The sequence below is a fragment of the Panicum hallii genome, chromosome 1, assembly GCF_002211085.1.
Source record: "Panicum hallii strain FIL2 chromosome 1, PHallii_v3.1, whole genome shotgun sequence".
NCBI classification, from domain to species: Eukaryota; Viridiplantae; Streptophyta; class Magnoliopsida; order Poales; family Poaceae; genus Panicum; species Panicum hallii.
Genome location: NC_038042.1, coordinates 35,622,912 through 35,636,047, shown reverse-complemented (window position 1 = coordinate 35,636,047; position 13,136 = coordinate 35,622,912). Strand labels below are relative to the sequence as shown.

Below are 13,136 nucleotides of genomic sequence, written 5' to 3'. Positions count from 1 at the left end.
ATTTCTACCTTGATTTGCATAAGTTTAAATTAATTCAAACTAGGGTTCAGTACTATAGGTGAATTTTTCACACAAGATCACTCATACCCTAAACAAGCTACTCACCAAAATTCATAGGAAATAAAGTTAACATGCAAAAGTTACACACAAGATACCGTTTTGTTAAACTTTAAAATAACTCTAAAAATATTTGGTTTCAAACTGAACTCCACTAACAAAAGTTGTAGAGTTAAACTTCTGAAGTACAACAAAATTGGTTTGGTAATTTTTGGATTTTCTATAAATTCCTATGGATTTTACAAGTTGGCTGATTTGAATTAGAGAGGGGGTACTGGTTTCCTACAGAAAGGCCCTTGGAAAGATTCAAATCCTTGCAATTGGGTCCTTGGCCAGGCTACACAGGAAAACCGATCGGTGCCGATCAAATCCCGGTGAGGGAGCTCACCGGCGGCGAGGGGGAAGTGAGGGGAAAGTTTCAGGGGCTCACGGTGGTCACAGGGGTGGCTGGTGTTGGGGAAGAGAAGGGCCGAGACGGTGGGTCGACGGCGAACAGAGACGGGCGGCGGAAGTCTGAGGGACGTCGATGGCGTTCCGGTGGCCGGAGGGTAGGAGAGCGGCGGGGAAGTAGCTGGGAAGCTTCTACGTGATAATGTGGTGCTGGTGGTGTGCTTGACCGGGGTTAAGAGGCGGTGGATCGACGGGACGATGGCGAGGCCGAGCGGCGGCGGAAACTCGAGCTCACCGACGCTGTGGTCCGAGTGATCTAGCGCTGGAGAATGAAATTGGGCAGGCTTGTGAGCTTCAGTGGGTTGCTGCGGTGCTGCTTGAGCACTGGATCGGGGGTGGGAAGCGGCGGAGGCGGCTGTCAACGGTGAGCCGAGGCAGCGGCGGGGCTCCGGCGAGGCATGGAGCTTGGGGAGAAAGAAGGCAGTGCAAATGTGGGTGCGTGACGGCAAGAGGGAGTACACTGGGAGCTCAGGGACATGCTTCAACTCGAGGAGGAGGCACGGTGAGCGAGAGCAGGTGCTGGCGGCCGCGGGCGGAGTTCGGGCAGAGGCGGGGCAGCGTGGCGCGCGTGGAAGAAGATAGCGGAAAGAACTAGGGCGGCGGCCGGCCGGGGAGCGACGCGTGGGGCTGCCAGAAGCAAGAGGTGACGCCGGTTGGGTGGCAGCGACGGTGAGCGGCGGCGGAGAGCAGCTCGGGTAGGTGGCAGACGGCGTGGCGAGGCGAGGAGAGGCCAGCGCGGTCGGGTGAGCGGCGGGCGGGGTGCTGGACAGCACGTGGCGCGCAGAGGGGCGGCGCGGGGAGCAGCTGAGGCTCGGCACATGGCCGGCAAAGGCAGCGAGGCGGCGCAGAGAGAAAAACAGAGCAGGGGGACTGGAGGTAGACGAAGGGGGACATAGTTGCAAATTCCCAAAAGTACAGGGACTCTCCTGTAAAGCCTAGTTAGCTTTCAAACCATAGCTCAAATGGAAATGTGCCCAAAAGCAAAAGTGTAGAGTTCAACAAGATCTACAACTTTGATTTAAGGTTCATCTTCAAAAGAGTTAAGGATTTGAAACTAACATAAAACTTAGCAAAGTTTTAAACTTTAAAGAAATCCTATTTAAAATCTACACTACACTTGCATCCTTTGGGTAGTTTCACCTCTATTTGCGGTTTAAAAGTAAGTTCTTAACTTTTTGCAAAATAACCTTCATAAGTTTTGATTTTTACCTCCCATTCTCAACCATTTTGCACCAAAGTACCTAAATTTTTCAGAATTATAAAAATATCCTTTTCCCTTTGCATTTAAATTTCAGCACACATACACAAGATCAAACATGCACACTTTATACTAGAATCTAGTGTGTTTTGAACTCCTAAATACTTGAATGTCACAGCCTTCCCCCCTAAAAAGAATCTCGTCCCGAGATTCCGGAACAGGATGGAATTGGACGATCAGATTTGGGAGTTGGCTTGAAGAAAATCTGGAAAGTTTCGCTGAAGATATGACTCGGTTTTCCAAGTCGCTTCTTCTTCAGTAATGATGATCCCACTGAATTTTGAACATCTTAATAGCTTCTCTTCTAGTGCTTCTCTCTTTGGTGTCTAGCACTCTGATTGGATGTTCGATATAAGTTAGATCATATTCAATTTTGATGGCTTGGGGATCGATGATCTCGGTAGGAACTTTGACACACTTCCTAAGTTGAGATATATGGAATATATCATGAATGGCCACTAGTTGAGGAGGAAGTTGAAGATGGTAAGCTACAGGTCCACAAGCTTCGATAATTTCAAAGGGTCCAATATATCGAGGGCAAGTTTTCCTTTTATGCGGAACCGTTGAATACCCCGAGTAGGAGATACTCGAAGATACATGAAGTCTCCGATCTAGAATAGTCTATCGAGATTGGGCGGCTTTAAGATTATTCTAAATAGTCTTCACCTTTTCCTCGGCTTCAGTGACCAGATCAGGTCCAAAGATTTTACGCTCGCCGGATTGTGACCAACTCAAAGGAGTTCGGCATCGGCGACCATATAATGCTTCGAACGGAGCCATCTTGAGACTGTTTTGATAGCTGTTGTAAGAAAATTATGCCAATAACAAACATTTATCCTAATTCTTGTCGTACTGAAGTATGCAGGCTCTAAGCATATCTTCCAGAATCTGATTTATCCTTTCAGTTTGTCTGTCTGTTTGAGGATGATATGTGGAGCTTCGGATTAACTTAGTTCCAAGAGCATGTTGAAGTTGCTCCCAAAACCGAGCGATGAATTGTGCTCCACGATCAGAAATGATCATCTTAGGTACTCCATGAAGATGAACAATTTGATCTAAATAGATCTCAGCATACTTTTTGGCGTTGTAAGTAGTATGCACTGGAAGAAAATGGACGGTTTTGGTTAATCAATCAACAATTACCCAAATAGAGTCATGCCTTAGAGAGGTGTTGGGTAAGCCAACGATTAAATTTGATATCCTCCCACTTCCAAGAGGGAATAGGTAGAGGTTGAAGAATACCAGCAGTCTTTAGATGACTGGCCTTAACTCTTTGACAAATATCACACTCCGAGACATACTTTGCAATTTCTCGCTTTATATGAGTCCACCAAAAGTTCTGTTTCAAATCCTGGTACATTTCGGTACTGCCAGAGTGCATAGAGAATTTGGATAAGTGAGCCTCGTCCAATATCTGCTTATGAAGCTTATGGTCCTTGGGTACAACGATACGCTCGTTGAGCCATAGAACCCCTTCATGATCTACTCGATAGCACTTGTACTACCCTTCTTCTTGTGCTAACTTCTGCTTGATGATTCTGACCCCTTTATCATGCTGTTGTGCCAGAACAATGTTATCCTTAAGCGTAGCTTCAACTGAGAGATGATTCAAGCTACCTTGGGGAATAATCTCTAGATTAAGCTTTCTTATCTCCCAACAAAGAGTCTCATTGAAAGCCTCAACAGATAAGCAAGAGCAATGCGCCTTGCGGCTAAGTGCATCCGCAACGACGTTGGCCTTGCCTGGATGATAGTGTACTTCTAGATCATAATCTTTGATAAGTTCTAGCCAGCGGCTTTGCCTCATATTTAAATTTGCTTGCGTGAAAATGTACTTGAGGCTTTTATGGTCAGTATAGATATGGCACTTTGTACCCATCAGATGATGTCTCCAAATCTTAAGTGCATGGATGACAGCTGCGAGTTCAAGATCATGGGTAGGATAGTTCTGCTCATGAGTCCTGAGTGCTCGCGATGCATAAGCAATCACTCGGTTGTCCTGCATAAGCACACAACCAAGTCCGGTTCCTGAAGCATCACAATAGATGTCAAAAGGTTTTGAAACATCTAGTTGAGCCAAAACTGGGGCAGTAGTGAGATGTGCTCTGAAAGTGTGAAATGCATCTTCACATTTCTGAGCCCAGGAGAATTTAACTCCTTTCTTTAGTCGTTCAGTCATGGGCTTGGCTATTTTTGAGAAGTCAGGAATGAAATGACGATAATAACCAGCTAGACCAAGAAAACTGCAGATCTGATGGACTGATGTAGGAGGTTTCCAGTCCAATACTTCTTGCACTTTGCTGGAATCAATGGATATACCGTTACTGGAGATGGTATGTCCCAGAAATTTAACGGTATCCAGCCAAAACTCACATTTGGAGAATTTAGCGTACAAGTGGTGGTCTCTTAACCTCTGAAGAACAATATGAAGATGGTTTGCATGATCTTCCGGATTTTTGGAGTAGATTAGAATGTCATCAATGAATATCACTATGAATTGGTCAAGTTCTTACATGAAAACAGAGTTCATGAGATACATGAAGTATGCTGGGGCATTGGTAAGACCAAACGATATGACCAGATATTCGTAGAGTCCATATCTAGTAGAAAAGGCTGTTTTTGGAATGTCACTTGGCCTGATCTTGATTTGATGATATCCGGAGCGGAGGTCAATCTTAGAGAATACCTTGGCTCTGGCTAACTCATCAAATAGAATGTCAATGCGGGGCAGAGGATACTTGTTTTTGATGGTCACCGCATTGAGGGGACGATAATCTACACATAGCCTTAAGCTATTGTCCTTTTTCTTCACGAATAGGGCTGGACAACCCCATGGTGAAGCACTTGGACGGATGTAACCCTTATCAAGGAGGTCCTGGAGTTGGATTTTTAACTCTGCCAGCTCATTGGATGGCATACGATAGAGCCTCTTAGATATGGGGGCTGTGCCGGGTTGTAGTTCTATGACAAATTCAATGTCCCGGTCCGGGGGCATTCCAGGCAGATCATCTGGAAAGATGTCTGGATATTCGCAAATAAGAGGGATGTCCTTTAACTTGATCCCTTCTATAGCATAGGCATAAGAGTTACTGCATTCCCGTTGTGGAAGATAGAAAATAGTAGGTTCATGATCGAGTGAATCTATCTCCACGACTCGGGAAAGATATCTAATGACACTCGGTGCCTGGTCATCCAATACATACCTAGAAGAACATCCATTCCTTCTAGGTCCAATAACAGTAAATCTATTTTTATCAGATTGCTACCCAACTGAATTGGCACCTTTCTATAGATTTGGTTTGATGCGATTTTACTGCCAGGAGTCGCTATCATATAGGTTCCCCTAGTAGGATAGAGATCCAAGCCTACTTTTGTCCCACATTTGGAACCAATAAAACTATGGGTTGCACCAGAATCAAAAAGTATAATCACGGGTTGATGGTTTATAGAGAAAGTACCCGTCATTATTGGCGCACCCTCGGGAAGTTCGGAGAGCGTTGTGAAATTCACCCTCCCCTGGCGGACTTGTACCATCTGCTTCTTGCCCTTGCCCTTGTTGTTCGGGTTGGATGTTTGCCCTTGGAAAGATCTTCTGGGTTGAGGGCAATCCTTAATGAAATAGGACTGGTGATGAAATTGGCCTATCTGAGCCTGTACTAGCTGGTTCAGAAGTTTCGTCTGTCAGGCCATGACTTCTGCTAGATTTGGCGGGGCTGGTGGCGGTTGTTGGGAACCGCTAGCTTGGTCTGGCCGGAAACCTTCCGGAGTTCCACATGTAGCTCCAACCATCTGAAACAAAGGAGATGTCCATATTTAACAGCATATTCTTGCTCCCATTTTCAGATGAGATACTACCGCTAAACAGATATGTAAGTCACATATTCTGTTTAACCAACTCAATCAAAAGGCAAAAATTTCGATATGAACCACAGGACTCAAGCTTAGATGTCAAGCAGAAACAGGTTATCCTTAATATATTACATCAGGGTGGTTCGATTGCTACGGGCCAAGCCATACATACACATGCCATCTATGTTAAGCTAGCTTGGGGAGGAGCCTCGGAAGGTAACATTGTATCTCACTACATTTTCCATCTACATTTTAAAAAAAATCTAAATACGATGAAAAGAACAAAAAGATTTGCTTAATTTCCCTTTATTTTCCATGTGCGATAAGAATGTTTTATCCCCTCCAGTTGAGATGATGAATAGTTGCTCTATTTTATCTTTTCCTTATGCCTAGTTTACAGTTTTGTATTCTCCAACCTTTGGGTTTGTTGGCTTAAAAAGTTTACATTGAACCTGAAATTTTGTGGGTTGCGAGTGCATGATCCAAGTCTAAGCTGTTGTGAGGCATGATATGGTGAATTGGAGCTACTACAAACTTGTTCCAAGCAAGACTTTACATCCAGAAATTTTATTTTTTAATATTATAAAATAAAAAGTTCCTCAATGATGAAAGATTCCTACCAAGACCATATGCATGTTACCACATTGAACAATCATACATACATGCTGCTTGTTTATCTCATTGAGCTTTGTCAAACTGTTGTGACCTTTCTGAGTTCCTTTCATGCTTTCATGATCAAGATTACATACACACCACCTCCATATGCTAAACTTCCACTCCGGAAGATAGCAAAACATGCCATCCATCTATCCACCAAAATAAATACTCCACAAAATGTGTGACCTCTGTCTCCAAAACATCCTTGCAAGAAGGACATGAGCTATGCAAGAAGAAAGGGAAAAAATAGAATAAAAAAATAGACATGCTCATGCATACCAAAAAAAAAGAGAAGAAAAGAAAGATAGCCATGTATAAAATAAAATAAAGGAGAGAGAGCATACAAAAATGAGTTCTCACATTTCATTTCACATGTCATCCATTTTCCACACACATGCACTACTTGATCAAGGTTGTATGACTTGATTACTTTCTTGGGTCCAGTTTTTGACTTTGCAAAATATTTGGTGCAACAATGCCTCAGCGTCCTTTTCCCTTACCATGAGCTCCACATAAACTTTATTAGAAGTAGAGTGAAAAGAGGCAACAACATGCCTTGGTGAGGAACCATACACATTGAGAGATTCAAGAGCATCATTCGAGGAACTATGTTTTCTTTGCAAAATCTTTTGAAAACCTCTGGATGGATGAAAAGTTGAGAAAGGAATGGGTAAGTGGTGCTCTATGAATGGTTCTACCTCTCAACAGCCCAAGGCAAGGAGAAAGCCGAATGCCCCATAGAGACTAAGATAAAATGGGTGAGTTAATCATTGCCAACTTATTCAAGTCAAGGTAGAATATTTTGTTGTAACTTGGCATAATGAAGAAATGACACACTGCAGCAACTCCTGATCAACAACCTAAGTCCTACTTTGCTCGTGCTTGCGGGATCTTGTTGATGCCCGTTAAATACTAAAAACGCGCGTCAAATTGACCATTAGAAAGGACGAACTTGCATTTCTTACACACATGTTGTTAATAAAACTCCCATGTTCCACATATCCTTGGAGAAAACCATGAATGCAGGGATTTAGCTAAATAAAGGAGGAGAAACACAAACTAAAGGCAAGGAAGCACACCCTGGACTAATCACGCGATGCCATGCAAGCATCACATGGATTGAGGAACCCACGACCAAGGCAAAACCGCCTTAACTTAACTTAGCATGGGGCACCGATCAAATGCTCAATGACCCACCTATCAACAACTTGTCCAAAGGGGAGGTCGGTTGGTGGCAGTTGTAGGATGGCCGAACTACCAGTTCGGCCGAATCGACATTGCCACCCCTCACCTCCAGCCGCCAAGTGTCATCTCCAGAAGCCTCCCCAAGGTCAGTTGTGCATGATTGGCGCGACTTCACCGACCACAAACCGCCATTCCAAGCCTATAAATATGAGGGGAGGGCCTCCTAAATGAACACACCACAAGATGTAGTTCTTCTCCTTTTGTAAGGTTCTCCAGGCTAGTGGAGTTGAGTTGGAGAGTCTACTTCAGGGTCTTGGTCTTCACGAAGAGTTAGGTATGATTTTGTATCTTCTCTTTTATGTAATGACTTTGGGTTAAGTAATAAATTTTATTTTCTTATCTTAGCTTCTATTTGGTTCATATGCTTCATGTAAGTCATGTGATCATTCCATAGTTTATGCTTGTATCATATACCTTGCATGTTTAGACGGGTAAGATATCTAGTGCCACGGAACCAGTTTCACCCCCTTAACTGGGTTCTCTAGTTCTAAGGCTCCTGATAGAGACAGATGTCCTTGTGCGAGACTAGAGTGGTAATCATTAATGTAGATATGGTCTCTGGATTAAAGATTACATTTGAATGTTTCTTTACCCCACGATTTGTAGAGGTAGGCGGTAGGTGGTGACAGCCCTGTACGTCCTTTGTAATCCTCCACGTTCGGGTAGAGGGGTAGGAGATCCATAAAGTAGCCGAGTTGGCTGGTGGCTCCTCTGCCAGTCATGTGTGGTTCTCCTGGTAGTGTTGGGAGCCTAGAGCCCGATCCTAAACATGTGTATGTGTAAACAAGTATAAGCAATGCTTGCTTAGATTAGGAATGAACCTTAATGCCCCTAAATGCTATTTTATCTATCTCTAATCTTAGTTCTTTCTATCTGAGTTGATATATCTTGTGTGTCACACTACCTCTCTACCATATTATTATACCCCTGCTCAAATTTTGGATATTTAATAAAGATATTCTCTAAACTTATTAATTCTTTAAACCATCATCTTTTCCGTGGAAATATAAATACGACACCCGAAATTATTCACGGGTAAAATACTACAATAGTATTCCATGTGCTTGCGAATTTATTCGTGACGTAAGAAATACTGACACATATTTGGATGTAGAGCTTCAAGCCCGGAATTCAAAATTGGTACTTGGTAAACTCAATATCAGGATGATGTGAAAATTACCATTAAAAACTTACTCCAGTACCAAGAGCTATTCTTTTTTTTGAGGGGACCAAGCGCTATTCGGTGTACTACCTCACACTCTTCCACAATTCCAATTCCTCCACCACCTCTGTATTTCGCCGCAATCCTCCTCCCCCTCATCGCTCAGTCTCTTGCGCACCTCTCGCCCTTCCTCCTCCAACGCTGCTCCCCATCACCACGCCGGCAGGCTGGACCTTGCTCCGCTGTGGCCCACGCCGCCGGGCAGGACGCCGCTATGGCGCCACCCGTCCACAGGCCGCTCCCTTGCGAGGCTGGCTCATAGGTAGCTATTGCGTCGCCCTCCTCCGCACCTAGACGCTGCTCCGCCCTTGCGCCACCGGGCTTGACACGACTCCGCCTCTTGTGAGGCACGCATAAGAGGGGAGGGAATTCAGGAGCAACAGGAGCGAAATAATTGTAGATAGGGTTCAGATACAAGATGAGCCAGATCGGCTTTCCTATCGCTACTGCTACTCTAGAAAATACTTACAGCTTGTTTGGGGAACAAGAAGTCAAAGGTATCATACTAAAATTCTTGTTTGTTTCGTGGAAGGGAAAATTCACTGGCGATGGAGAAAGGAAGCTTAGAGATTCAATTCCCACCAATCTTTTCCGATGGGGAGGGGTGGGAATTGTGAGGAAATTCTGCTTTAAGATGAAAATAAATGATATTAACCGTTTATCATAACTTATAATATAATTTTCCACATCAAAACCCACGTACCAAATAATGATATAAATTTCTACGTCAAAACCCACGTACCAAATAGGAGGATATGAATTCCCTCTCCAACTTCCTCCTCTAATTCCCTCTACGAATCAAGGAATTGGGACTAAAAAATAAACTTTCAAATAAATTCTCTCCATCAACTCCCACCGCTAATTCCCATACCTCTTCCTATTCAATTGCCAAACGCACCCTTAGGATTCTTCTGGTTCACGATAAAGTCTTCTACAGTGCACAACCCAGCCTAAATACAGGGTAAATAACTTAAGAACAAGTTTAACTTGAAATGAACACTGTTTTATTAGCCTAAGGCTTAGTTTCCTCTTCGAGCCCGTGCTTGAGCATACGCCGAAACGTCCGTCGGATGGCAGATCAACGGCTGAATGAAATCGTCGAGGCATTATGAATGCTGCCGACTTCCATTGCGTCGGTGAGGGCCCCTTTTGATTGGAGGATTTTTAAAGGAATTTTGTAGGATTACTGTTTCTTAGGATTTTTTTCCTATCCGATCCTTTGGCTCACCAAAAAAACGTAGGAAACAATCCACAGGAATGCATTTTTTAGCGTGATTTCACGGGAAAGTTACCAAGAGGTCTGACCTCTTGGAACTTTTCCTGGCGGGAATATTACCGCGTTCTGCTCCCTTTCGCGCCGCTTCTCGTTGTTTTCACGCGTACTGCTCCGTCTTCCCCCTGGCGAAATAAAAGAGACGGAGAAACAAAAACACACTCTCCCCTCCCCGGAGAAACAAAACACACTCTCTCCACTCCCCTTCCCATCGTGACCAACGACGAAACCTATCCACTTCACTACCGGCGACCACATTCATCCCCACCAGGGAAGGCTAATCAACACTGCAGGTACTCTTCTTCCGTGTTTGATTTCTAATTTGTTGCTTCCTTTTCGTTTTTCCCAATCAGATCTGAGCATCATCGGCCTCCTGTCCATTCGACGGCCATGGCGACCACAGGGCCTCGTTTCCCATTGGAGAGCACAAGGCAGCATTCCCCGTGACGGCCAACCAGTACTGCAGGTATCCGTAGGTTCTTCCCCATCTGTCGGCGCTGCCCTTTTGTTTACTGTAGTTGATTTGAGGCGCGGCTCTGCTTCTAAGCATGATCGATTTCCCATGCGCACTTCCATATTTGGCTATATGGTGTTTTGACGGAGGCAACGATGCATGTACTAGCTCAGATGCAGGCACCACGAATGCACTAGTATAGATTGACGCAGGCTTTCTCTTCTTGTAGTTATTTATTATATCTAAGTTTGCCGTAAGATATATTATAATATTCTGATGCACACGATGCGCTTGATGGAGATTCTCTGCTTCTTGAAAATGTTTATTATTTCTAAATTTGTAGTGAAATATAGTACAAAATTATGTTGCACATGACGCACTAGTCTTGCAGTGAAATATACTATAAATTTTGGTCAGCTCCATTTATTTTGGCATTCTTGATAAGGTCCAAAATTTTTCTAGGAAAAATTACATTGTAATGTTCTTCTAGGGAGGTGATGCCGGGTAGAGGTCGTGCACAGATAGTTGTTCAAGGTGATTTGTCTAACGGACGAGATCTCATGAATGTTGACACAGAGCATGATACTACTGAGCCTACTCCTGAAATTGGTAATGCTTCTAACTTTTACTGCATTTGCACACTGAAAATGTAAAGTAAATTTGTATATATCTATAGTTGAATGCTGGAATACAGGAACCACTCGTAAGAGAGCCAAATGGAGCCATGAGATGAAGTTATTTCTTATTGGGCTCCTCAAAGATCATGATGTGCCAGGTTTTAGAACACATAATGCTTGGAGTAAGGAGGCATGGACAAATATTGTTTGTCGTTTGAATGGAAAGTTTGGTTGTTCATTTACTCTCAACCAAGTCAAACAGAAGGAGCAGGACTTAAAGAAGGATTATCGTGTTGTGAAAGAATTACAAGAAGAAAGTGGTTTTGGATGGGACAGCGAGAGAAAGATGGTGACTGCACCTCCAAATGTTTGGGCTAATTTTGCTGCTCGCAAGAACAATTCTGATGCCCTCACTTGGCAAGATAAATCATTTCCATATTTTGATGATTTATTTGCACTCTATGATGGTGAGATGTTGGACCAACAAAAAGTTTTATTCTCAAACAGGAGCTGTAATTTCTTTTTTTCACCAGTCTTGCAATGTAATTATGCAGGTCGTTATGCAGAAGGGAGGACTCGTCATGGTATGGATCATTATGCAAACAAGGCAAAGAAGGCATCAAATCCTTCAACTCAACAAGCATCAGCAGCTGGGACATATCAGTCACCGTCTCCTACTTGGCCTGCTGAATTTGATTCTGGTTTGCAGTTTTCTTTTGATGAAGAGGCTGGTGTGACTCCTGTGCAGCACATGCAAACTCCTCCTAGCTCAACACCGACACCTTTAGAAGGTACGGAATTTCGACGTGGAAAGAAACAAAAGACTAAATCTTGTAGTCCTGAGGAAGGATTTCATGAGAGGTACCTAAAGCTGAAAAGGGAAGAAATTGATAGATTTGCTGCTATTGAGGAAAAGAAATTGGAGGATCCTTACAGCATCAACAAGTGCATCACGGTGCTTGAAAGCTTAAATGATCTACAAATGGGGGATATAATATTGGCTTCTGATATTTTCCAAAACAAGAATAACAGGGAAGTTTTCTTATCATTTCAAGGTGATGCAATTCGTTTGGCTTGGGTTAAAAGGGAGATTGGGCGTTTGCAGGCTGAAAAAAACTAATGGGGCTGGTTGCATTGATGCTTTTGTGTGGGAGTATTTTGTGATACTTTTGTTTGGGAATATTTTGTGGTACTTTTGCAGGCTGAGAAAAAACTAATGGGGCTGGTTGCACTGATGCTTTTGTTTGGGAGTATTTTGTGATACTTTTGTAAGAGTACAATAGTAAGAGTACAATATTTCTAGCAGCACAATGTTTAAGTCCTGTGAGCTACATATTGTTCTAGCAGTACAATAGTAAGAGTACAATATTTGTAGTAGTATAATATTTAAGTCCTGTGAGTTACATATTGTTCCCACATCTGATGTGCTATAGCATCTCTCTTTTGATTTCCAGCTTCTCTAGAATTATTAAATCTCTGTATATCACTATTATAGTTGGGGTCACCACTTGGCATTTCAACAACCTGTTCTGGATCTAACTCATCATTGGAATTAGTTGGCCACTGCATATCTCCATTATGTAGGCGTATAAAGTTGTGTAGAACACAACAAGCAACTGATATATCAACTTGCTTATCAACAGGATAGTGTGAGCCAGTCCTTAGTATAGGAAATCTCATTTTCAATATACCAATTGATCTCTCAATATGGTTTCTCAGTTGTGCATGTCGAAGATTAAACAACTCCTTGTAATTCCGAGGCTTTTGATTGGCTCTTCCTTGTTCTTGTAAGTGATACCTTATTCCACGATACGGTGCAAGGAACTGTGTTGTGTTTGCATAACCAGCATCCACAAGAAAAAATTTACCAGGTGGTACTACTAGACCATGATCAAGTGCATCTTGTAGAACTCTTGCATCTGAAGCGGATCCCTCCCAACCGGCATGTACGTGGACAAACTTCAAATCAAAATCGCATGCTAGCATCACATTTTGAGAAATTGTTTGCTTTCTATTCCTATAAGGTTCTTGCTGTTCCTGCGGAAGTATCATTG

General features: G+C 43.1%; 1 protein-coding gene across 1 annotated transcript; it reads left to right on the top strand.

The window, feature by feature from the left end:
• The first annotated feature begins 10,962 nt into the window (after nt 1-10,962).
• On the top strand, nt 10,963-12,202 carry LOC112896942 (uncharacterized protein At2g29880-like). Its single transcript, XM_025965069.1, has 3 exons — nt 10,963-11,074; nt 11,160-11,549; nt 11,637-12,202. The coding sequence occupies exons 1-3, from the start codon at nt 10,963-10,965 to the stop codon at nt 12,200-12,202; spliced, it is 1,068 nt and encodes a 355-aa protein (XP_025820854.1).
• The last annotated feature ends 934 nt before the right edge of the window (nt 12,203-13,136 follow it).

Coding starts and splice junctions, on each gene's coding strand:
- LOC112896942 (XM_025965069.1), top strand. CDS start 10,963: ATGCCGGGTAGAGGTCGTGCACAGATAGTTGTTCAAGGTGATTTGTCT. Junction 11,075..11,159: donor TGAGCCTACTCCTGAAATTG/GTAATGCTTCTA, acceptor GCTGGAATACAG/GAACCACTCGTAAGAGAGCC. Junction 11,550..11,636: donor TTTATTTGCACTCTATGATG/GTGAGATGTTGG, acceptor GTAATTATGCAG/GTCGTTATGCAGAAGGGAGG.